This window comes from Panthera onca, chromosome C1 (genome assembly GCF_046562875.1).
Source record: "Panthera onca isolate mPanOnc1 chromosome C1, mPanOnc1 haplotype 2, whole genome shotgun sequence".
Classification (NCBI taxonomy): domain Eukaryota; kingdom Metazoa; phylum Chordata; class Mammalia; order Carnivora; family Felidae; genus Panthera; species Panthera onca.
Genome location: NC_138346.1, coordinates 138,575,755 through 138,602,359, shown reverse-complemented (window position 1 = coordinate 138,602,359; position 26,605 = coordinate 138,575,755). Strand labels below are relative to the sequence as shown.

At 35.7% G+C, this 26,605-nt stretch overlaps 1 protein-coding gene and 1 long non-coding RNA gene across 3 annotated transcripts in view; one reads left to right on the top strand and one right to left on the bottom strand.

Annotated features, from left to right (window-relative positions):
- Positions 1–10,707, top strand: part of LOC132673685 (uncharacterized) — a 47,366-nt gene extending 36,659 nt beyond the window's left edge. Inside the window, exon 6 of the long non-coding RNA XR_009608159.1 lies at positions 10,624–10,707. This is a non-coding gene — a long non-coding RNA (uncharacterized LOC132673685). The remainder of the gene's footprint in view (positions 1–10,623) is intronic.
- DPYD (dihydropyrimidine dehydrogenase) overlaps positions 1–26,605 on the bottom strand; it is an 853,279-nt gene that overhangs the window by 453,460 nt on the left and 373,214 nt on the right. For both annotated transcript variants that reach the window (XM_060626444.3, XM_078451629.2), the window contains exons 9-10: positions 19,323–19,430; positions 17,301–17,470 (exon numbers count right to left, since the gene is read on the bottom strand). In XM_060626444.3, coding sequence (XP_060482427.2) covers positions 17,301–17,470; positions 19,323–19,430 — 278 coding nt within the window. The remainder of the gene's footprint in view (positions 1–17,300; positions 17,471–19,322; positions 19,431–26,605) is intronic.

The following is a 26,605-nucleotide window of genomic DNA, read 5'->3' as shown; positions in this document are numbered from 1 at the left end:
TGGTTCTTTGAAAGAATTAACAAATTTGGTAAACCCCTAGCCAGTTTGATCAAAAAGAAAAAGGAAAGGACCCAAATAAATAAAATCGAGAATGAAAGAGGAGAGATCACAACCAACACTGCAGATACACAAACAATAATAACAGAATATTATGAGCTATTATATGCCAATAAAATGGGCAATCTGGACGAAATGGACAAACTCCTAGAAACATATAAACTACCAAAACTGAAACAGGAAGAAATAGAAAATTTAAACAGACCCATAACCCATAAAGAAATAGAATTAGTAATCAAAAATCTCCCAAAAAATAAGAGTTCAGGGTCAGATGGCTTTCAAGGGGAATTCTATCAAACATTTAAAGAAGAGTTAACACCTATTCTCTTGAAGCTGTTCCAAAAAATAGAAATGGAAGGAAAACCTCCAAACTCTTTCTATGAAGCCAGAATTACCTTGATTCCAAAACCAGACAAAGACCGCACTAAAAAGGAGAACTATAGTCCAATTTCCCTGATGGGCATGGATGCAAAAATCCTCAACAAGATACTGGCTAACCAGATCCAACAATACATTAAAAGAATTATTCACCAAGGCCAAGTGGGATTTATATCTGGGATGCAGGACTGGTTCAATATCTGCAAAACAATCAATGTGATACTTCACATCATTAAAGAAAGGACAAGAACCATATGATCCTCTCAATAGATGCAGAGAAAGCATCTAACAAAATACAGTATCCTTTCCTTGATAAAAAACCCTCAAGAAAGTAGGGATAGAAGGATCATACATCGAGATCATAAAAGCCATATATTAAAGATGCACTGCTAATATCATCCTCAATGGGGAAAAACTAAGAGCTTTCCCCCTAAGGTCAGGAACACGACAGGGATGTCCACTCTTGCCACTGTTATTCAAGTATCAGAAGTCTTAGCCTCTGCAATCAGACAACACAAAGAAATAAAAGGCATCCAAATCAGCCAGGAGGAGGCCAAACTTTCACTCTTCGCAGATGACATGATATTCTATTTGGAAAACCCAAAAGATTCCACCAAAAAACTGCTAAAACTAATTCATGAATTCAGCAAAGTTGCAGGATATAAAATCAACGCACAGAAATCAGTTGCATTCCTATACACCCACAATGAAGCAACAGAAAGAAAATCAAGGAATCGATCCCATTTACAGTTGCACCAAAACCCAAAAAATACCTAGGAATAAATCTAACCAAAGAGGTGAAACATCTATACACTGAAAACTATAGAAAGATTATGAAAGAAATTGAAGAAGACACCAAAAAATGGAAAAAGATTCCATGCTCCTGGATAGGAAGAAAAAATATTGTTAGAATGTTGATACTACCCAAAGCAATCTACATATTCAGTGCAATCCTTATCAAAATAAAACCAGCAATCTTCACAGAGTTGAACAAATAATCCTAACATTTTTATGGGACCAGAAAAGACCCCAAATAGCCAAAGCAATCCTGAAAAAGAAAATTAAGCAGGAGGCATCACAATCCCAGACTTCAAGCTATACTACAAAGCTGTAATCATCCATACACTATGATATTGGCACAAGAACAGACACGCAGATCAATGGAACAGAATAGATAACCCAGAAATGGACCCACAAATGTATGGCCAACTAATTTTTGACAAAGCAGGAAAGAATATCCAATGGAATAAAGTCTCTTCAGCAAGTGGTGCTAGGAAAACTGGACAGTGACATAGAGAAGAATGAACCTGGACCACTTTCTTACACCATACACAAAAATAAACTCAAAATTGAATAAAGACCTAACTGTGAGACAAGAAGCCATCAAAATCCTAGAGGAAAAAGCAGGTAAAAACCTCTTTGACCTTGGCTGCAGCAACTTCTTACTCAAGACATCTCCAGAGGCAAGGGAAACAAAAGCAAACATGAAGTATTTGGGACCTCATCAAAATAAAAAGCTTCTGCATAGTGAAGGAAACAATCAGCAAAACTAAAAGGCAACCAGTGGAATGGGAGAAGATATTCACAAACGACATATCAGATAAAGGGTTAGTATCCAAAATCTATAAAGCACTTATCAAACTCAACACCCAAGAAACAAATAATCCAGTGAAGAAATGGGCAAAAGACATGAAACAAATAGACACTTCTCCAAAAAAGATATCCAGATTGCCAATTGACACATGAAAAAATGCTCAAAATAACTCATCATCGGGGAAATACAAATCAAATCCACAATGAGATACCACCTAACACCTGTCAGAATGGCTAACATTAACAACTCAGGCAACCACAGATGTTGGTGAGGATGTGGAGAAAGAGGATATCTTTTGCACTGCTGGTGGGGAATGCAAACTGGTACAGTCACTCTGGAAAACAGTATGGAGATTCCTCAAAAAATTAAAAGTAGAACTACCCTACAACCCAGCAATTGCACTACCAGGTATTCATTCAAGGGAAACAAGTGTGCTGTTTTGAAGGGGCACATTCACCCCAATGTTTATAGCAGTGCTATTGACAATAGCCAAAGTATGGAAAGAGCCCAAATGCCCATCGATAGGAATGGATAAAGAAGATGTGGTATATATATATACAATGGAGTATTACTTCACAATCAAAAAGAATTAAATCTTTCGTTTACAACTACATGGATGGATCTGGAGTGTATTATGTTAAGAAAAATTTGTCAGTCCGAAAAAGATAAACCTATGAGTTCACTCATATGAAGCATTTAAGATATGAAACAGATGAACTAGGGAAGAGAGAAGGGAAGCAAAAATAATATAAAAACAGGAAGGGAGACAAAACATAAAAGTCTCTTAAATATAGAGAACAAAGAGATGGTTTCTGGAAGGGTTGTGGGAGGGGAGATAGTCTAAATGGGTAAGGGGCATTAAGGAATCTACTTCTGACATCATTGTTGCACCATATGTTTACTAATTTGAATGTAAATTAAACAATAAATAAATTAAAAATAAATAAAATGAAAATAAAAATAAAAACAAAATTGGACACTGCGAACAAATCAAAATTAAAAAAAAAATGACTGCCAATGACTTAATGCTTGAACATGCTTTAGTAGTATTCTTACCATGGTTTTGACTTCTGAGGGATTAAAAGCTATATACAGTTATGATCACAAAGAAACTGTATTTTAATATATCCTCAGCTCACATCATAATTTCCCATATGCACTAGCGTTGATAGCTGGTATTTAAATATTCAGTATTTGTGACAGATATCTAACAGTGCACAGAAGTTGAGGATTATTAACACTGGCCCCCACAAAAGATTACTCTGAAATTTTGCTTTTGAACTTTGACATGTTTTATATTCTCTAAAATATCTAAGAGTATACTACTGGGCAGCAGACATAAATCATACCATTTCTTGCCATTTTGTTATTAAGCAGCTAGATTTTTCATTTTATGCAAGAAATGGAAAAACTTTTATGTTTAATTAAAATTTTTTTAACATTTATTTATTTTTGAGAGAGAGAAAGAGAGACAGTGCAAGTGGGGGAAGGAGAGAGAGAGAGAGAGACAGAATCTGAAGCAGGCTTCAGGTTCTGAGCTGTCAGCACAGAGACAAACGCGATGCTTGAACTCATGAACTGCAAGATCATGACCTAAGCTGAAGTCGGACACTCAATCAATTGAGCCACCCAGGCACCCCAGAGACGGAAAAACTTTTAAAGGAAAGATAGGAAAGGGGCGCCTGGGTGGCTCAGTCGGTTAAGCGTCCGACTTCAGCTCAGGTCAGGATCTCACAGTCCGTGAGTTCGAGCCCCGCGTCGGGCTCTGGGCTGATGATGGCCCAGAGCCTGGAGCCTGCTTCCGATTCTGTGTCTCCCTCTCTCTCTGACCCTCCCCCGTTCATGCTCTGTCTCTCTCTGTCTCAAAAATAAATAAACGTTAAAAAAAAAAATTTAAAAAAAAAAATAAAATAAAGGAAAGATAGGAAGATATCGCTTTAACATATGTATTTATTTGGAAAGTACTGATATTGGGAAAAGAAAAGCTAAGATGGTAACATTTTTTTGAGATGATAAGATTTATCTCAGTCAACAGGGAAGTATTAGGAAAATGAGAATTCAAAGTATGTAAAGTCATGTGTCAAGTGATATATCCTTTGAATTATTTCTGGGCAACAGAGGAATTTACTTTCACTATTTAAGAAATCTGTCTAGCCAGATAATAAATAAATAAATACTTATAGAGCAGATATTCTTTTAAGTGCTTTACATATGGCTCATTTTAATTTTCACACAGGAGATATGTTTATGACACATATATCAGTTATTATTTTTTAAGTATTAAGTTTCAAGCCAAGTTTTTCTCCTTATTGTGGCTCAAAAAGCCAATAACACATGAATGGGTATCAATCATGATTTACAGCCTTAGCACCCAACCTCAGGCACTCTGCTGTTTGCTGCACTCACAACTAATCCTATGTGAGAAGAAGCATTATTTCCTTGCTAAGAAGAAAACCTGAGGTTCAGAGAAACCAAACATATACTGAGGAATAATAAAACCTGGTTAAAATCCTGATATGGCTGAACAAAATCCTGGGTGATATTCATTAATCTACAAAGACAGCAATTGTGGCATATTTGAAAGAATGAGCTTTGGATGGTTCTAGTTGTTCAATCTCAAAACAAGGTTAATTAGAACAGGAAAGGATCTACTCAAAAGCAAATTAATGGTCAAGGAGTTGGCCTGATAAAGGCTGCCCTCAGTGGGAAGAAGAGAATCAAGCTTCCTATTCTAAGTAAGTTTTGAAGTACAATAAAATTATGACATATAGAAACCAAGTGATGGACTTAGGGACTCAATATTGTAAATGAACTAATGGCAACTCCTTGAATCCAGAGAAAGTTTAAGTTTAGAACAAAGAAGTATTACTTCATAAAGTGGATAGTAGAGACACAGAACACATAATCTCAAGATTTAAAAATGGAAAATTAAGATAGAATTTAAAATAAATTTGCTAGTAAGTAAAATCCTTTAAAAAACTCGTTGAACACAGAAAGAATATTTTATTTAACTTCCTATCCCCAGGGTCAGGAGTGATATTAAAGTATTTAACAAATGACAAATACAAGCAGATGAATGTCAAACAGATGCCTGGCAAATCAGAATATACTCTAGCCAATACTCCACATGGAAGGACATCAAGTGAATTTCAGCCCCATCAAAATGGCTAGCACATAGTAGACTTTGAATAACATTTTGTTTACCAAGAATGACTACTATGAAAACCCGGAGAACATTCAAGTTAAAGAATGGACAACCAACTGGTAGTATATGGACTCAGTGGCCTCTAAACACCCATCCTGAAGCAAGTATAACACTGGGCATGCAGTAGACATGCTACCTGGCCACAGCATCGTATGTTGTGAGGTTGAAATAAAAAGTAAATGATGTTCTTTCTCAGCTGTCAGTTACACTGCCATGAGAAAATGAGGGGCCAGAGTGACCAAACTCATGCAGCGGGTCTTAATATTTTATTGTCCAAATTAATCAGCCTTCTGTGCTAAGTAGTTCACAGATGTCAGTGTTAGTGCTTTTTAATACCTAATGTTAATGATCATTAATAATCAGCAACTCTGTAGTTTTGGTATATGAACACTTTTGTTCACGGCACACATATTTATCTATTTGTTCAATGGTGCCTGTTCTCATGAGGGATAATTGGTACCTCAAACAAACATATAAACCTCTCTTGTTCTTATCTCCACCAATAATTACCCAAGGGAATGAAGGAGGAAACACCTGTAAGGTTTCATTTTTGAGGTTCAATAAAACAAACTGTTACTTTCTTTTCCCATGATATTAGGAAAATAAGAAAAACCTTCTTAGCTTTGATTTTTACCTCCATATTCAGGGAGGATACATGGTTGATGCTGAGTGAAATAAAAATAGAGTGCTATAGCATGCAGTAATGATGATCATTTGAATGATTAACTTTATGTAATGTGATGATTTGGTCTGATTAATATTACAGGTATCATACTGTGGAAATTATGAAACAACTTAATTTACTACAATTAAAAGTATGATATCAACTCATTTTTAGATTGCGTATAGGCAAAGTAAGTATAGGTTATAAACTATAATGAGAACTCAAACCCAGCATACATTATATTCTAATATATAAAGTTTGAGAAACACTATGAAGAAATAATATTCTTTGTAAAGATTACCCTTGAATAGCTAGATATTTAACAAGTTATCAATTCTATATGAACATGAGGACCTAGAGAAGGAATTTCAAATCAAAATGCTTTTGGTGGTCTGCTCTGGTCAGTGATAATCCTGAAAAAATATTCTTTTATTTCATCACTGTTCAAGTATTGGATACACCAGAAATGTTCATAACCACACAATGAGAGTTCCATTCATCCATAAATTTACCAAACATTATTGAGTACCTATTTTGTAAAAAAAAAAAAAAAAAAAAAAAAAAATGGTGCTAGGTGTTATAGCTAATAAAATAATCCCTGCTTTCAAGACTCTCACAGATGCAGACAAATCAGCAATCCTATTCAGTGTGATAACACATATAAATACAGTGTACAGTAATGGCAGATAAAATGGCATTCTGCACAGCAGTGGTGCACAACAAGAAAGGGAAGCCTGGAAAAGGTACTCTAGGAACTAATCTTGAAGAATGAGTAGGAAGCAGTTACTGGAAAAGGATTAGCTACGGGGAGATCGTAGTATATGATAGATTATCTCCCTTGGGTGAGGAAAGATGTAGGGAGGTAAAGGAGCTTATTTGAAGAAAGAAAGGAGGAAAGAGACCTGGTTAAATGCCTCTGTAAACATGCTACTGGGAAACAAAGGATCGGTCAGCATTCTCGAGTGGGAGAGCCCTTACCTGTAGAATGCTTTTGGCAAGATCTACCTGCTAATCTAGGATAGCTATAATAAAACAAACAAACACAAAAACCTGGGAACTGGATTTTTGGGGCATGGATCTCTGTGAAGAGTCATATAAACTATGTAACTGAGTATAAACTGGAGATGTTTTATAGTTGAATCAGCGTCCTTTTGTGTAAGTGATGGAGCTACTGATGTTGTTTAGAGACCCCACATTAATCTGGGTTGAAATACATCTCGATGTACCAAGATGGGGCCTGGAAAATTGTGTTTGGTGGTCTTGAAGCTCTCCTTGTTTAGCCCACACTTCTTTGTTTATTTAGATCTTTGAACTTGTTAAGAAAGCTTGATGCAGGTTATATCTCTCATTGGTGTGAGTCTGATTTCACAATCCAATCTTCTGGTCAATTTGGTTACTGAGGTCATGAAGAAAGATAGAGGCAGTAAATTCTGTCTACCCTTTCTTGATCTCATCTTCCTTAATTTACTAAACAGTTTTTTTTTAATGTTTATTCATTTTTTGGAGAGAGAGAGAGTGAGCAAGCAGGGAAGGGGCAGAGAGAGAGGGAGACACAGAAACCAACGCAGGCTCCAGGCTCTGCGCCAACAGCACAGAGCCTGATGTGGGGCTCAAACTCACAAACCATGAGATCATGACCTGAGCTGAACTTGATGTTTAACTGACTGAGCCACCCAGGTACCCCTTACTAAACAGTTCTTAACATATTTTGCACTTTTTAGTTTATATAGGTTCACAGTCAGTGGTGGAAAGTGGAACAATTCTGATAGGCTTACTACTCTTAGAATTCTGCAATTATTCTTTTCTTTGGCAAGAATAGTTTGCTGAAACCACAAGGTGAGGTTCCTTTTAGTACCTATGATGTTACAGTCTTTTGGGTTTTTTTCACTTTAAGCTTTTAAAATTGAAGAATCTTGAACAGAGAGAAACATTTTTCCATGTGAGAGTTATACTACACAATTACCCCTTAACTATTTTATTGTGACACTATTGAGCTGCAAAAGCCAGAAATGCAATGCATGGGATAATTTAGAGTCTTTAATGCTTTTGCACAGAGATCATAAAATACATCCTTTCTTACAAGAAGAGAGTATTTTTAAATACCATTCATGACTGACGAGATTTTCTTCACTCTAACTAGCTCTTATTACTCCTTGTCTTACTTTTTGCTGTAGTCAAGCATGTCTGGCTGCTGTCACAGTATCTCACAAAATTATCTTCTGCGTAACTTTGGTGCCTTTGCAGTATCCTCTTCAATTGTGAAATCCCTCTTTATGTAAATTCTGTTCAAACAAGGATCCTCTCTCATCTTCTAATCATCTCTGATTTCATAAATTTTTATTCATTTTTACCTCTTATATTACTTGGTTATGATTTCTTCCTTTTTTTTTTTTTTTTTTTTTTTGAATTCTTAGCTATCTTTTAAAAGACTGAAGGCCAGGAACAAATAACTTTTTTTTCAATCTACTTTTAATGTTAGGTTGATACTGTAATGTGAGATATTTTAAACCTTTAAAAGTAAAATACTTCTTTAAAAGCCATCAGTAGTAATTTTGAGGTGTATGTATGTATGTATGTATAAATTATATATTTTGAGTATTTCATTTTCATTTAAAGTCTTCCTATAAGATTTTTAATGCCACGAAAGTATTTATTTATTCATCACAATTCCCTGATATGACACCTTGGATCAAGCATTGTTCTATACTTTGACTTAGATACAAATTGAATGAACCAATCCATCTGAAGGAGCTTGCATTTTAATTTGTGAGATGGGTATAAAGTAATAACTATTCTATGTGACAAGTGCTGTAATATAGGAAGCATAAAGAGTTGTAAGATCTCACAGGAAGAAGAGGTTAATTAAGAAGAAACTAAGGAAGCTTGCAAAGAAGAAAAATGACATTTGGAGCAGATCTTGGAGGATGAGTTCACCTTTTAAAAAAAATGTTTATTTATTTATTTTGAGAGAAAGAGTACACATGCATGAGTGGGAGAAGGGGCAGAGAGAGAAGAGGGAGAGAATCCCAAGCAGGCTTGACTCTGTATGCAAAGGCCTGATGTGGAGTTTGATCTCACAAACTGAGATTATGACCAGAGCTGAAATCAAGAATTGGACACTTAACCTAGTGAGTCACCCAGGCACCCGTGAGTTCACCTTTTTATAAGAAAAAAAAATTACTTTAAAAAATGACAATTATTAGCTTTTATATATTTTTTAAAAATTTTAATGCTGATTTTTTGAGACATAGAATGTAAGCGGGGGAAGGGCAGAAAGAGAGAGAGACAGAATCCAAAGCAGGCTCCAGGCTTTGAGCTGTGAGCACAGAGCCCAATGCTGGGGTGGAACTCACAGACCGTGAGATCATGACCTGAGCCAAAGTTGGTTGCTCAACCGACTGAGTCACTTAGGCGCCCCTATTTGCTTTTATATTAATTCAGGAATGTTATTCATTTATTTTTCTGTTTTGAATTTTGTGCCTGACCAACATGCATATTTTTTAAATTATGCAAATTACTTTTTAATATTTCCAATGGATAAGACAAGAAAAGAAGACAGTGGAAATTGAGAGGAATATTATTAGTGGGAGAAGGGCTTCTAACTTTTACATGAAAGTTAATAGAGTAACAACACATTACTATGTAATAAAGCTTAAGAGTGATCTGATAACATACATACATATATGCATACCAATCCTAAATGATTGTTAAACCTTTTCAAAAGATATATAGTTTTCAGCTCTCAGATATTCCTAGTCAATATAATGTAGTCATCATCCTCCCCTTGGAATTACTGAAAATAGTTAAGCTTGGGGCGCCTGGGTGGCTCAGTCAGTTGAGCGTCTGACTTCGGCTCAGGTCATGATCTCCGGTTGAGGATTTCAAGCCCCGCATCAGGCTCTGTGCTGACAGCTCAGAGCCTGGAGCCTGCTTTGGATTCTGTGTCTCCCTGTCTCTCTGCCTCTCCCCAACTCAAGCTCTGTCTCTCTGTGTCTCAAAAATAAACATTTAAAAAAATGAAAAAAAAAAAAAGAAAATAGTTAAGATTTTCAAGTATGTAATCTTGATGAGCACAGGCTTCTGTTGTCTCCTGGCCTATTTACAGTCTTTTTTTTTTTTTTTTTTCCCCACTCAGCATCTGAATTCTCACATGTAGTGTAGAATTCTGACAATTTCACCTGCAGGCTTCTTTGATATCCATGTCTTGAATGTAGCAGATTTTACCTTTCCAACTAACGGGGGATACATTAATTGCAACTTGTTTCAAGTATAATATTTATAGAGATGGCCAAGATTTTCAGTATAGAGCTGCTGTCATTTCATGAGGAGATACAGCCTTCCTGTCCAGATTCCACATCATTCAGACATCTTTGTCTGAATGTTCCAAATACAGAAGTTGGGGGATATAAAAAGCTTTAAGGAGCATATAAATTACAACAGTAATTTTACAGATGGGCACTCTCAGACTAGGATATGTAACCTAGAACAAAGTTCTCCAGCCTTTAGCCACTTCCTTGTCAACTGTTCCATTCTACTTTCTCACGTGACACTAAATTTTCACGCTTTTCAAAAATGTAAACACACACAGATCCTTAGAATGTCATTCCCATGCCATCATTAAAGTATTAAAGGTATACTTAATATCTTAGTACGAGGGAGCCCCTAGCTGCCACTAATTGTGTGTTGGGGCTAATTGGGTGTGTTTATTTATTTGTTTGTTTGCAGATATCTTCATATTAGCAATCATGCTAACAGGTCTCTGATTACTTTCCATGAAGAACACCAACTCAAATGACATGCAGGTGCCAAATATTGAAGAGTTGCTATAAGCATCACCTTAGTAAGCAAAATTAAATTTGTCAGCTTATAGAGGTTATTTTCTAAAAACAGTCCCAGGTTCATATTTCTTAAAATTAAATAAAAACTAGAAAGCATTAGTTATTTCTAGGAAAATGCGTAGTCAGCAAGATGTAGACAATGAAAGTGTCAATGAATGTAGCACAAACGTCATCATTTGATATTCAAAATGTCTGAGGAGAGGCTCACAGATCATGCCACATAAAGGATCTATTATGGGGTATGCTGTGCATACCCAGGAGTCAACTAAAAAGTGCATTCTTTCACATGAAAATGTATTATTTCAAAAAAAAAGAAAATGCATTATTTCAGAGTTGCAGTAACAGATTTTGACTAACAGACTAGGTAATCTGGCACTGTTATTTTTATTATTAAAAAAATAATAAAGTAGCATTAATTACCAAAGAGTTGACCTCCAGAATAGCTAAAATATATGGAGACAGGCATATCAAAGGTAAATCAGTTAACATTTTCGCAAATGAATGGGGGGAAGCCAAGGGGCACTGGCGAGTGCTATAGAGGAGAGCCCATTTTAAATATAACAGAATTAAAGATCTATCATGTTTTCCTGATATTAAAAAACTGAATACGTGAACAATAGATTCTTAAAATTGGTGGGTAGCATCGTACTAGTAAAATAATTTTGTACCAGTAATAATTAATAAGTGATACTTCTCAGTAATAATAAGAACTACAAAGTTCTTCCCGAACCTTATCCTTTAAATTTATCTACTCAAGCAGGTCTGCTGAGTCCTGACCTTCATGCCTCCTTTTAGGGATTCCCAACTGCCTAAAGCATTCTTGCAGTTTTATCTGATCTGTCAACAGCTTTTAATACCAGCATTTTGGGGGATTCTGTTATCCTGTGAAATTTAATCTCACCTATTTAAGCTTGCAGAAAGTACTGGAGGGAATTATTAACAGATTTTCCCTCATCTTCTTAGAGGATAGTGCTGAGTGATTGGCTGGTTTCCCTAAGGACGCACAGCTAAGAAGTGCTAGTTTGTCAGTAGCATCCTATTTAGCATGTGTGTGAGGCCACAAGGGAGACTGAAAGACATTTGGAATCAGAATTCCATCAATATGCTGATGATGCCTCCATATCTTCGTTTCATCAAACCTATATTCTGTAGCATTAATGCTTTCTTAACTAAGATGGAAAGCGCCCCAAAACAACACACTGCCGATGGCTCTAATTAGACAGCTGGAAACTACATGGATGATACATGAGAGCAGTGGATCGCAGTCTCAGCATCACCAAGAAACTTGTTAAAAATGCAAATTCTCAGGCCCCTCCCAGACGTCTGGAATCAGAACCTCTGGAACCAGGGCCCAGCAAGCTATGTATGACCAGCCCTCCAGGTGATTCTAATGCATACGGAAATTTGAGAACATCTGCATTTGAAAACTGGGATATGGCTATCACTGCTGAATCTATTGGGTGTTGCCTCCCACTTTAGGAGATTAAAACATTTCTGGATCCAATCACACTGTTCTTTGTTACTAACAATGTAATGTTAAGTGTAACTGGCCTTATAATAATAATTCATATTTGTCACTAAAGGATGAGAGCACTATTGCTCTGTATTGTCCTCCCTCTATGACCATCTGAGAATTAGACTGAAGCTTAGAATATATGCATGCTGACATACTTAATGATGAGGACCTTAACCAACAAAAATACATGTAATTCCCAAATTCCATCCAAGAGCCCAAACCCATTAAACGATACTCATATTTGAGAGAAACTCTAAATATCCATTTTTCTCATTCTTTGCTGACTTTAAAGAATCCAAGTGTGGTTGCAGATTGAGGGCATTAGGGGTAGAAAGCATAAGAGAAAGAGGAGAAATACAAAGAAATTGGGTATGCTATTAAATTTTTCTTGTTGGTTAACATTTTTTCCTAGAACATATTCTCTGAGGACCTTGTCTTGGAGTGTTGAACTTCCTCCTGACTTTCCAGTTTCATAAGTGCTAGCGCTGGCCATGCAAGGGCCCTCTTTTGACATAACAAAACCAAGTAATGGACAGGAGGGATTAATATCAGGACCTCTGGAAATGCTAAATCCTAAAACCCCCAATCCTAAAAAAGCATGAGCACTGGCCAATAACCCAACCCTAAAATCTATGCATGTTCTGAAAATATGTTACATATTATTCCTTCTCTCATGTTGAGGAATTTCACTTAAAATTACCAAATGAACCTTCAAAGGCCTATTACTATAACACGAATCCAACCTGGAAAGTACTAGCTCTTTTGATGCCAGGAGCCCTGGACACCAATTCCCCCCAGGAAATACTAATTTCCCAATTCTTTGTTGAAGACTTTATATGTGGCACCACTGTGCTAGGCAGGGGGAAGAAACAAAGGAACCAGGAGAGCTGACCATGGCTCCTGTTCTTATGGAGCTCACAGTCAAGAAGGTTTTTTTTTGTTTTGTTTTTAGGGTTTTTAAATTTATTTTTGAGAGACAGAGCACAGGCAGGGAGGAACAGAGAGAGAGGGAGACACAGAATCTGAAGCAGGCTCCAGGCTCTGAGCTGTCAGCACAGATCCTGACACGGGGCTCTAACCCACAAACCGTGAGATCATGACCTGAGCCGAAGTCAAAAGCTTAACTAACTGAGCCACCCAGGTGCCCCATGAAGAAGTTCTTAGATCATATAAAAAATGTGATTTCTCATCGGACAAAGGGCTAGTATCCAAAATCTATAAAGAGCTCATCAAACTCCACACCCGAAAAACAAATAACCCAGTGAAGAAATGGGCAGAAAACATGAATAGACACTTCTCTAAAGAAGACATCCGGATGGCCAACAGGCACATGAAAAGATGTTCAACGTCGCTCCTTATCAGGGAAATACAAATCAAAACCACACTCAGATACCACCTCACGCCAGTCAGAGTGGCCAAAATGAACAAATCAGGAGACTATAGATGCTGGAGAGGATGTGGAGAAACAGGAACCCTCTTGCACTGTTGGTGGGAATGCAAATTGGTGCAGCCGCTCTGGAAAGCAGTGTGGAGGTTCCTCAGAAAATTAAAAATAGACCTACCCTATGACCCAGCAATAGCACTGCTAGGAATTTATCCAAGGGATACAGGAGTACTGATGCATAGGGGCACCTGTACCCCAATGTTTATAGCGGCACTCTCAACAATAGCCAAATTATGGAAAGAGCCTAAATGTCCATCAACTGATGAATGGATAAAGAAATTGTGGTTTATATACACAATGGAATACTACGTGGCAATGAGAAAAAATGAAATATGGCCTTTTGTAGCAACATGGATGGAACTGGAGAGTGTGATGCTAAGTGAAATAAGCCATACAGAGAAAGACAGATACCATATGGTTTCACTCTTATGTGGATCCTGAGAAACATAACAGAAACCCATGGGGGAGGGGAAGGAAAAAAAAAAAAAAAAAAAAAAAGGGTTAGAGTGGGAGAGAGCCAAAGCATAAGAGACTGTTAAAAACTGAGAACAAACTGAGGGTTGATGGGGGGTGGGAGGGAGGGCAGGGTGGGAGGGAGGGCAGGGTGGGTGATGGGTATTGAGGAGGGCACCTTTTGGGATGAGCACTGGGTGTTGTATGGAAACCAATTTGACAGTAAATTTCATATATTAAAAAATAAAAAAAAATAAATAAAAAATAAATAAATAAAAAAAAAGAAATAACTGGCAAATACTGTATAAGTTTAAGGCATACAGCATGATTGTTTGATTTATATGTATTATGAAATGATTATTACAGTAAGTTCATCTAGTATCCATCTTCTCATATAGAAACAATAAAAAGAAAAGAAGAAAAGAAGAAAGGAAAAAAAAAATGTGATTTCTTGTAAGCCAATAATATACATCCAAACATCTGTTTTTATAGTTTTAATTAGAACCTAGAGCCACTTGAGTTCTACTGAGCTGTACTGCAGTTACAGTACTGTACTGCAGTGTTACCTGTTATTCCACAGACCTATTGCTTTTCAACAGTTTGGAAACCATGGTTCAGCCCAGTAAACTCTGGCCTGACAACCAAACTATGCCTGGACTCATCCTTTCTGTCCCAAAATGTGGTCCCATTGACTAATAGCCTACTCTTTCAATTAGCCTCTAACAGCCTCCGTGCTACTGACCCGAACATTGTTAATCAATTTTCAACAGGGCGGTCCTTTTAAAATTTATTTATTAATTGATTGATTTTTAAATATTTATTTTTGAGAGAGAGAGAGAGAGAGAGAGAGAATGCAAGCAGGGAGGGGCAGAGAGAGAAGGAGACAGAATCCAAAGCAGTTCCAGGCTCTGAGCTGTCAGCATGGAGACCAACGCGGGGCTCAAACTCATGAACGGTGAGATCATGACCTGAGTTGAAGTCAGATGCTTAACCAACTGAGCCACCCAGGTGCCCCTGAAATTTAACTCAGATCTTGGTGCTTCTCTGCTCAAAGCAGTCCAATGGTTTCCTCTTTCACACAAAATAAAAACTAAAGGCCTTATGAATGCCTATAAGACCTCACCCAGTGTACCACATAATGTCCTCCCTTACTCTGTTCCAGTCATACTGACTTACTTTATTTATTTATTTATTTATTTATTTATTTATTTATTTATATTCTCAGAAGTTTAAGGGCCTTTTTCAATCAAAGGTGGATGCCTTTGCCTTCCCTGGAATGTTTTGTTCCCAGATGTCTACATTCCCTCAGTCTTCATTTCTATGCCCTAAAGTCATCTTTTTAGAGAGGCCTTCCTGGACTACCCTATTTAAAATGGCAAATCCTGCCACCTGTTCCACTGCAGCCTCTCCCCAAATACACACTCCTTATACTTCTATATTAATTAACTTTTCTCCATAGCACTAATCACCTTTCAAAATACTATTTATGTGACAGTTAATTTGTTTGCTTATCAAGTGTCTTCTGTCACTAGGTACAAGCTGTATTACAATTGTATTAAAATTGCCTAGAACAATGCCTGGTACACAAATGGATGTTCAATAAATGTAGGTCGATTGATTGATTAAATAGATAAATAAATTATTTCTACTTCTACCCTCTCAAGTAATTACCTGGTCTCATTTTTTGTGTACATTCTCCTGAAGGTGGAAGAAACAGCCACCACTCATTTCTAGTTACCTTTGTTAATGGAAGATGACTATAAGATAAAGTATAAAGTACACTGGCCTTTCTGTCCAGGGTCATCTTCCCTTCCAACTCTAAGGGTGCAGCCTTTCTAATGAAAACTTATTTGACATTGGAATCAGAAGAAAAATATTTAAAATATTTAGTTCAAAACATATGTGTCAAGTACTTATTCTTTGTGGAGGTTCTGTGCTATGCATGGAGACACAAAGATGAATAAAATTAGCTCCCATCCTCTTTTATCTTAGGCAAGTCACTTCATCCCACTATTGCTGTTCCAGTATGGCTGTTTTCTTTTTATTTGTAACATAATGGAATTGTATTAATTGACGCTGTAGATAGTGCTCCAGAAAAAACAAAACAAAACAAAAAACTCCCAAGATTATAAGACCATCTCTACCTCGGATTTTGTAAAAAAAGCTTGAATGGGTAAAATGATAAAAGAAAGCCCAGAGAATAAAGTTGACGTCTGAAACCCAGCCATGAACCAGTGGGGACTCTGATATCTTAGTGAGATTAATCTGGATTGTGGTTAATCTACATGTGACAAATCACCTATTGACTACAGTTATAATTCTTACCTGGTATAGAGACTCCAAATATAGTAAGGCATTCTAAAGCAAATTACATTCATCATACTGATCTGGATAAAATGAGTAATTTATATTTCTACAAATATGTTTTGTTTTTGTTCTCAGAACTAATATCCTTTAAAAGGCATTATCTTTACCTAATAGCATTAAAATTTGAGAAGTCCATGGTAAATGTACCCAGCTGATGCCTCACCCAAGATTAGTCACCAGTCACTTGTAAGGATGAAATCATTTTAAATCTGTCATTTTTAGTAAGTTAACCAATTATTAATTCTAAATAATGCTTACAACAGAGCTCTTAAGAAAATAATAAATGGCAATCTCTTTGTTCTATTGGCTTCCCAGCATAATGAATTGACCGTATGACCAAGACATATAACTTTGAATGGAGCTTATAAACTTGGCTTATATAGAATTCCAAAGGTCTCTAATTACCACATTCTCCAACTATCCCTACATTTTGTGATGAGTGCCTGTTGTTCAGGAAATGAAGACTTAGCATATTCTACTGTTACTAGTTACATACTATACATTTCAAAAGATACTAACACTAACAATAAGAAGCACTTATGTACTGACAAAGATGAATTTTTCATTTTATCCAAATCAGTATTATAAAATAATTTTCTTTTACTTTGAATGTCTGAATTAGAAAAAAAAAAAAAAAAACTATGGGTAGCCCAGATTGTTTTAATTTGCATTTCACAATTTCAAGAACATTCTAATAATTTAACTAGGAGACTGAACATTAACAGTTTCGTCTCCTAAAATCTGTTACATTACAACTCCATATTTTCTGATGGTTCCATTTTACCTCCTCGGGGACAGCTCTTATATTAACAAAGCCTTTTCTGAAGACGATGAACACACGGCGGGCTCCACAACATAAAGCGGATGTTGCACAGTCAAAAGCAGTGTCTCCAGCTCCGAGTACAATCACGACTCCCCGTATCGACGGCAATGGAGAGTGACAGGCGCACATCCCTGAATGATGAAAGGAAAACCCCATTTTCAAGTAGAGAAACCATTTCTGCATGACAGCTCAAAAGATACTTGTACTCAAAGCAGTGTAAAATTGCATCTTGCAGTTTTCGAGGATGGAGTGTCACTATCAAATTATTCTGCTTCATTGAAAGACAGTTTTATTCCCATTTTAAAAATATGCTCATATATGTAATTTCATAGTCACTACCTTTAACTTCCTTTTTCCTTCTAGAAGGATAGCTGCTACAAATTTTGGAGAGTTTAGGTCATAACAAACTGGAATCAATCAATTAAAACACTCTGTCAAAATCATGACATGTATTTTTAACTTGGTATCATTACATTTCTGCTTATCAGTAGGAAAAGTGATCTTTACCATCTGGGATAACATAATTCACAGCACTTCATGAAAATACTTCATTTAGATATTATCTGATAAGATTTCTAACATATAGCCCTGCTATATATTATATTTAGGAAACTCTGAAAATTTATGTGCTGATAAGTGCTTTCTATCTAACTGAAGAATTTTTAACAACTATTTTCTTGAAACAGTTAAAATGAACTTTTTTATCCTTTACAGTTTTCCCCTGGTTTTGTTTGAAAAATAGAACTATGAAAGAAATATGACTTTGTAAGTGTCCATTTTTTAAGGACATGTCTGTGAAGATTTGATGTCCATATGAAGATTCTTGTAAAGAAGTAAAATGCAGGTTTCCCTATATGTTAGGTATCATGTGTTATCAGATTAAATAAGACTGTTGATAAGATAAATTACTATAATTTTTGAAATGGCTCCACGGATAGCATAGGCCTATAATCTCGGAAACTGTAATCATTTTGCTTGGAAGAGTTTGCATTTGGGATTACATAATGGCCCTCTATAATTCTCAAATATAGGCTATATGTAATATGATCTTCCTTAGAAAGGGTTGCAGGTACAGAAGGATCCCCTTCTCCTGGGACGATGAAGGTGCAGATGGTACACATGTTTAGCTAGAAACTTCTGCAGAATGACCTTATAAGAGAAGTTTCTTGTCTTTTTAAATTGTGGATAAAAATGTAAGTTTTTATCTTTTCACATGTAATTAGATGTTGGAATAGCTGAAGTTCAAGACTTTGAAAAGGTATGTTTAAAGGATTTAGATGATCTGGTTTTGGAGAATATATTGTAGCTTCTTTCCCACTAAGACAATGACTCATCCAAGCAAAGTATCAGACTGGTTGCTTTAGTTTCTGGTTGCTTCTCTTGGGCTGTATGAAATAGTATTACACAGAGACTAAATACTAGGGTGTTTATCAAAGTGTTTTCATTTAACTTCATAAAATTGCTGTTCAGCAAGAGACTGGGTCTTTCTGCCTCTTTAGACACAAATGATGCTTTATGTGAAAATTTGGCCTATTTTAAAATTTAAAAATATATGTATTTTATAAATATAATATATAACATATATAGTTATAATATAATATATAATACAAAATAGCTCCCAAATGTAAGTTCCTGCCTTTTCTTTTTCTTTCTTTTTTTTTTTTTTTAGTTCCTGCCTTTTCTTTTAAGAACATCTTCCAATGTTTGTTTAAGACTCTTACAGAGAAGCAATTTTACATGATGCAGTTTAGACCTATATACGATAGAGTGAAAATTCCTTATGACAATGTTTGATTGGAAGAATAAACAAATAGATGATCCTGAAAAACTATTATATCATACTTTCTTTAAATTTATGTTGGTGTTAACAAAAGTGATTTGAGCTCTGAACAATGACCTCCTGTGTCAAGATTTAATATAGATTTATAATACACAAACGACATAGGTAATAGGCAACATCAAGAATACAAAATAACACTATACCTGCTTTACTGCTTTTGGCTACAAGTGGCAAAAAGTCTTTGGATGTGTAAAATCCATTGTCCTGTGTCAGGTCTTTGAAGATGTGGTGTTTATTGGGGTCTGGCAAACCTAAGTAATAAAAATTTATAAAATCTTATTAGCAGAAGAAGGGACTTTTCCTATTGTATATTTAAAAAAAAAGTAGAGAGCTGAAATCATTAAAATAATGTGGTTCTGAGATGAAAAAAAATCTATAAGCAAATCAACATAAAAATGTATATAACAAATTATAATGAACCTTAATGTATACCTTTATTATATAACTAAGCACAAATCATAAACCACACATCCAAGAACACCTATGAGTATACAGAAACATGGATACACACACATACAAGTCCATCTAGTGTTAAAGGGAAAATCAGGTACTATTATTTCCTACTGTCATAAATAAAAATAAGTTTCCAGTGTATTAAAGTAACACATATTAAATAAATCATCACAAAACTAAAATACAATATGGATACATATATTTCTAATTCTTGACTATGAGAGATCGTTCTAAGCAAAACACACACAAAAAAAAAAACTTTAAAGAAAAAGATGTATTTTACCACAAAAAATCAGCTATTTCCATAATACAAAAATATTACAAATAAATGAAAGGCAAATGATTAACCAAGGTAATATTTTAACAAATAAAAGGTCTTTACTATATAAAGAAGTTTCTCAACTCAATAAGGAACAGATTGACTTTTCAATAGAAGCATAAACAATGGATAACAAAATTGGGAAATTGAAAAATATAAATAGCTTGTAAGCACCAAAATGTTAACTATATTAGTAATCTAAGAACTGTAAATTAAAACAACGACATATGATTTCCTGTCTATTAAGAAGTAAAAGATTTAAGAAAATTAGACTATGTGGCAAGGGTAAAGATGGGACTTGTAGTGATATTTTGATAGAAATACACATTGGGGGCACCTGGGTGGCTTAGTTGGTTAAGCGACTGACTTCAGCTCAGGTCATGATCTTAAGAGTTTGTTGAGTTCGAGCCCCACATTGGGCTCTGTGCTGACAGCTCAGAGCCTGGAGCCTGCTTCAGATTCTGCGTCTCCCCCCTCTCTCTGTCCATCCCCCACTTATGATCTGTGTTTTTTTCTCAAAATAAATAAACATTAAAAAAAATTTTTAAAAAAGCAATACACATTGGTGGATGCTCAATTTCTGGAAAAATAGTTTTGAATCTATACTAAGGAAACACTAAGACATGCAAATGAAGATTTAATGTACAGGTGCACCTGGGTGACTAAGTTGGCTAAGTGTCCGACTTCAGCTGAGGTTATGATCTCACCACTTATGAGTATGAGCCCCATGTCGGGCTCTGTGCTGACAGCTCAGAGCCTGGAGCCTGCTTCAGATTCTGTGTCTCTGGCTCTCTGTGCTCCTGTGCTGCTTGCACTCTCTCTCCCTCTCTCTCTCTCTCTCTCTCTCTCTCTCTCAAAAATAAGTAAACATTGGGGCGCCTGGGTGGCTCAGTCGGTTGGGCGGCCGACTTCGGCTCAGGTCGTGATCTCGCAGTCCATGAGTTCGAGCCCCGCGTCGGGCTCTGTGCTGACAGCTCAGAGCCTGGAGCCTGTTTCAGATTCTGTGTCTCCCTCTCTCTGACCCTCCCCTGTTCATGCTCTCTCTCTGTCTCAAAAGTAAATAAACGTTAAAAAAAATTAATTAAAAAAAAATAAGTAAACATTAAAAAAGTAAGATTTAATATACAAAAACAGTCAATGCAAAGAGAGAGAGAGAGAGAGAATGAGGGAACACCAAAATGCCAATAAAATGGATAAATGAGTTTTACTTTAGAAAAGACAACACAATGCAGCCATTAAAATAAATATTTGAAAAATATGGTATTGGACTGTAATCAGAATAGTGTTATATGAACTATCAGGATACAAAACTGTGTATAGTATGATTCAATTTTTATAAAATCTCAACAGTGATAATTCCTGGTGGTAGGACTGTGGATATTCTATTTTTTCATTATTTATTTTCTAAAATTTCTACAACATGCATGTACAACCATATAATTAGGAAAGAACCGCCAAATTTTTTAAAAGAAAATGAATAACAGACTAATGTTTTTCAAAGTATAAACAATGCAAAGTGAGGAATTAAGTCATCTCAATTCCATAAACAGAGGGGAAAATTTACAGTGTAATTTTATTTACTTCCCCAAACTCTGGGTTATTCTGGAGAGGTAAGATTTCATTTTATAGTTAAATGAAGAGCAATGAGTATTTCTTGGTGGATACACAGAGTAATAAGCATGGCTCAAGAATGACTTTTGTCATGTGTGATAAGGTAGGTACTTATCTGATTTGAAAGCTGAAGGTGCTTGTAGATTGAGTGAGTGTGTAACCAGGAATAGACCACTGTTGTCCCTTCAAATTAAATCAAACATTTTTCTTCCCTGTCCAGCATTCTTTCCTCCTGAAGATTTGCCCTTTGCTCACAGATTAGTTTAAGATCATTCATCATTAAAATTATTTTATTTATCTAGGAAGGTTAGGCAAGTCATTTGACTTACCTTTGCTTTGGCCTCTTTTTTCTTTCTTAAGTTTCTATTTAAATTCCAGTTAGTTAACATACAGTGCTTTGGCTTTATAAATGAAATGGGATAGGACTGTTTCTTCATTTTCTGACATAAAAGATTACTCCTGAGGTATATTTATAATGTGGAAACTATTACACAAATGTGTGGTTATTCATGTAATTCTTTTAGAAAGACTGGGGTAGGGAATGGTTATGGTTACATGAGAATAGCTGAATATTACTTGAAGACTCTAATGGCAAAACAATTTTTCTTGAAAGCTCTTAAAAGATGACTACAGTTTAAGCTACACTTGATTCATCTAATATATATATATATATATATATATATATATATATATATATATATACACACACATATATACAAACACACACACACACACAGATAGATAGATAGATAGATATAGATATAGATATGCCACATATCAAACTTTAAATAAGGACTCATCCCCCTTCTTATACCACTATATTAGATAGCATCTGTTCTGTAGCACTTCATTTTTCTATTAAAAAGACACAGGAAAAACAACCTGAAGTGCTATGCAATTTCAAGGAGATATGATAAACCAAAATCTTTAAAGCAGATCAAAAACAAAGCACAGAAAATGTATGTGGCAGATAAGAGTTCCACATCTATTGTCAATAAGGTCTAAAATCCTCCCTTTACTAACTCCTAATCTGAGCTTTTTTACTACTTACCATGGTTAAGGCAGAGAAGGAACTTTACATCTGTGATTATTTTCTATAGATCCATTGCTAAAATAACTTATCTAAAGAAATGCAAGGCATTTTTATTGAACACACCACCGGATCCATGGAAATGACTTTTCCTATCCTGCAAGGCTTATTATTTCACAAGAAAAAACCTTTGGCAAAATTTAAATTTCATTTTTTCCCTTGGATCAAGACACTGACAAGGACAACTGAGTTCCCTGTGCTTTTAACCCATTCTGCATTTATCATTCTAATGAATTTAGCATTTACTGGATCAGATTCTCTCTATAAATGTTCAAGAGGGCACTGGTTAGATGTTCTGACTTATGGATATTGGCTTCAGGAGAGAAAAAATGAGCAAAAAATGGTACAGGACTGTTACGTTATTCCTGCAGCCTGTTTAACCACATTCCAGGGCATACATACTTTTGAAGTCCCAAGGTCCATGGAGCTCTTATCCCCAACCTGGGTGACAGGTCACCCCTTATGTCCTAGGACAGTGCATCTGGAGCTTATCTCTTATGTCCTAGGACAGTGCATCTGGAGCTTTCCTTCAGACTGTTTGGTAGTCTGGCCCAACTGGCAAAAGTACCCTAGCATCTGCTAACCATGATGCTGTGGGGTAATTAAGAGCAGGACTTTTGTCATTAGACAAACTTCTGTGTGAGTTCTTCCTCTCCCATTTACCAGCTCTGTGATCTTGCATGAGTGCTTGTGATGGTCAGTTTTAAATTTTTTAAAAAAATATTTACTTATTTTTGGATAGAGAGAGACAGAGTGTGAGTGGGGCAGAGAGAAAGGGAGACACAGAATCCGAAGCAGGCTCCAGGCTCTGAGCTGTCAGCACAGAGCCCGATGTGGGGCTTGAACCCACGAACTGTGAGATCATGACCTGGGCTGAAGTCGGACGCTTAACCAACTGAGCCACCCAGGCACCCCTGATGGCCAGTTTTATATGTAATTAGCTAGGCCATCAAATGATATGATCAAACACTAATCTAGGTATTGCTATGAAGGCATTTTGTAAATATGGTTACCATCTACAATCAGTTTACTTTAAGTAAAGGAGATTACGTTGATAATTCTGAGTAGGTCTCATCCAGTTAGTGGAAAGGCCTTAAAAATAAAACTGAAGTTTCCCTGAGAAAAAAGAAATTCTGCCTTCTGGCCCAGCCCACAGGTTTTGAATTTGCTAGCTCCCACAATTACATAAGCCAATTCCATGAGATAAATTATATATCTACATCTATATATCTCCTAATGATTCTACTACTAATACTTCTCTCATTGATGTGAGATTTAAAGGAATCTATCTATCTATCCATCCATCCATCCATCCATCCATCCATCCATCCATCTATCTATCTTAAGCATTGAGCCCTAAAACATAGTGAATGCTCACTAAACATCAGCTATTAATAATATAATAGGCTTATTATTCCATAGTTTATCAATTCTTTCAAATTTTACATATTATGGCGAGGAAAGAATAGAGCTTAAAGTAAAGTATTAAACCTTAGCAAATTTAAACAAAGTGCTACAAAAAAAAAAAAGAAAAATGAAGCAATCTTAAGTGAAATATGAAAGATAATGAAACTTGCAAATACCCATCTATCAAAAGAAGATTTCCATGAGAGTAGGTGGCATATTAATAAATAAGGTATGTGTCTCTATCAGAATGAGTTCAAAATGACACTGAAATGACTTTTTAATTCACCTTTCAGTGGGGAGAAGGTTTATGAATAAAGAAGAATTGACAAAGATTTGACAAACAAAACAACTTAGCTTAGTAGATGTACAGTGTTCTCTGTCTTTCAAGAAGACCAGATTGTTTCTTTGTTCCCCTAGAATAGTTACTAAAGTTTTGGTGTTTCACAGCATATATTTATACAAAAGAACACCTCCTTAAGACCTATTGCAAAATAATAATTTTCAGGTTCTCCTAAAATAAATAAATAAAATTCTGCTGATATTTACATAAAGTCTAACTTATTGATTACTTACATTACAATCGCTGTTCTAAACCCTGGCATATAGGTGATTTTTATATATTAACTCATTCCATTTTCACTACAATTCTCTGAGACAACTAACATTTTCTGCATTTTAGATATGAGGAAACTAAGACACATATATGTTAAGTAACTTTGCCAACAGTCACAGAACAGGTAAGTAGCAGTGTCAATTTCTAACTGGGACAGTCTGGTTATAGAGTCTATGCTTCAGCATTGACTAAAATGCTGCCTTTTTCTTATAAAATGTTGCAATTAAGCCCTGTTATAACGTGAAGCTGCATAACAAGTGATGTCTAAATCATTTAACATGTATGCATTAAATGCTTCACTGTAAGGCTACAGATATGCACACAACACACAATGTGTCTGTGGCCAGGTTCCAGTCTAGTGGTAGAGAAGACAGTCTGCTTGTATAGGCTGTATCTTTGTTTTGTGATTCTTTTCTCTAGTACAACTCCTTTTTGAATTGTTTCCCTTCTTAAGTGCATTCCTCTTGGGTATCTGCTGGCTATTTTTCAATATTTGATATTCTTTGAAATATGTATCTCTGTTGTGTTTCGAAAGCACCTCTCTCTAGAACAGCTACAGAATAAATACCAGTAGTGTATAGAATAAATTTTTGTGCTTATATTAAGTTCTGCACAACTTAAATTAACATTAATAGGATATTAAATATTCTGCTTCATGTTATCATCTAGTAAGTAATAGAGGAGAAATAAGCTTTTAAGGCTAGGTCTTCATAGGATGGTAGGACATGTTTAGGAATTCTTCAGATTTTATAATGTCTGTCTGTGTGACTTCGCTGGCTCACTTTTTTGGTGTTAATTGAATGGAGCAAGCATTCGTGTGATTCCTCTCATTCTTGAAGGCATCCACTTGAATGACAGCCAAGCTGGCATGGGAAAGACGGTGATCAGATAAACCTGTCACAGGAGATAGCCTCACAAATCCCACAGATGTAAAGACAGAACACTGAGAGACTGCCTCAGGTTCCTGACAAAAGACTGTGGTTTACAGAAATGGGTAATGCTCTAGAATACCAAACTTTATGCAGGTATATCAATTCTGGTTATTCCATACAAGTGCTTTTTCAATAAGATGTTAGTAGATAAAATCCCACTGATTATGTCACTATTCACAAGTGGCTGAAAATAGCAAAATGCACCTGATGGCAAATGTCTTAAGTTTTCCACTTTTCCAAGTACTTTTGTACCTGATATTTCACTCTCTTCTCCAAGAAGATATCATGTTGTGTGCTCTCAGTCCTCATTTCCTGAGCCTACTTTGGGGAATGGTGCTACATGAGGAAGAACATTCAAATGTGCAGATTACACATGGATTCATTAAACAAACTCTCACTGAGGGAAACCAGGCTATCTACCACAGCCATTCACCCATGTCTTTGTAAAAGAAATGTCCCTGAATAAACATTGCTTTTATTTTTTATTAAACCTTTTTTTAAAAAATCTTAATTCCAATAGACTTACTTCTATCATTATTTGTAAACAGAGTATATTGAATAAGAGCAAAACTCTAAAGTCAAACTTTCTATATTAAAATTCTAGTTTTAGCACTTACTAGCTATTATGACCTTGGGCAAGTATATTACTCTTCCTGGGCAGCAGCAGCAGCAGCCTCATATATTGTTAGGAGAATAAAATGAAAACAAATGTAAAGCTTTTTGCATAGATGTGAAATGCTTCCTTTTATTTGCATTCCCTCCGTAAAAAAATTATTTAATAAAATGATACATTTGGAGAGACATAAATTAAGTGTCCATCTAGTCCATGATATATACAATTAATATTGTTACACATTTAAGTGGTCAGTGTTAGGCAGATTGGTATTAGAGTCCATAAAACTTAGTAACCTTGGCTAGAATAAAAGACTATAGCCAAACCAGGGTATTCTAACCTCATTCATTACACAGACTACAATGGACTCAAACCACATGTGCATCAG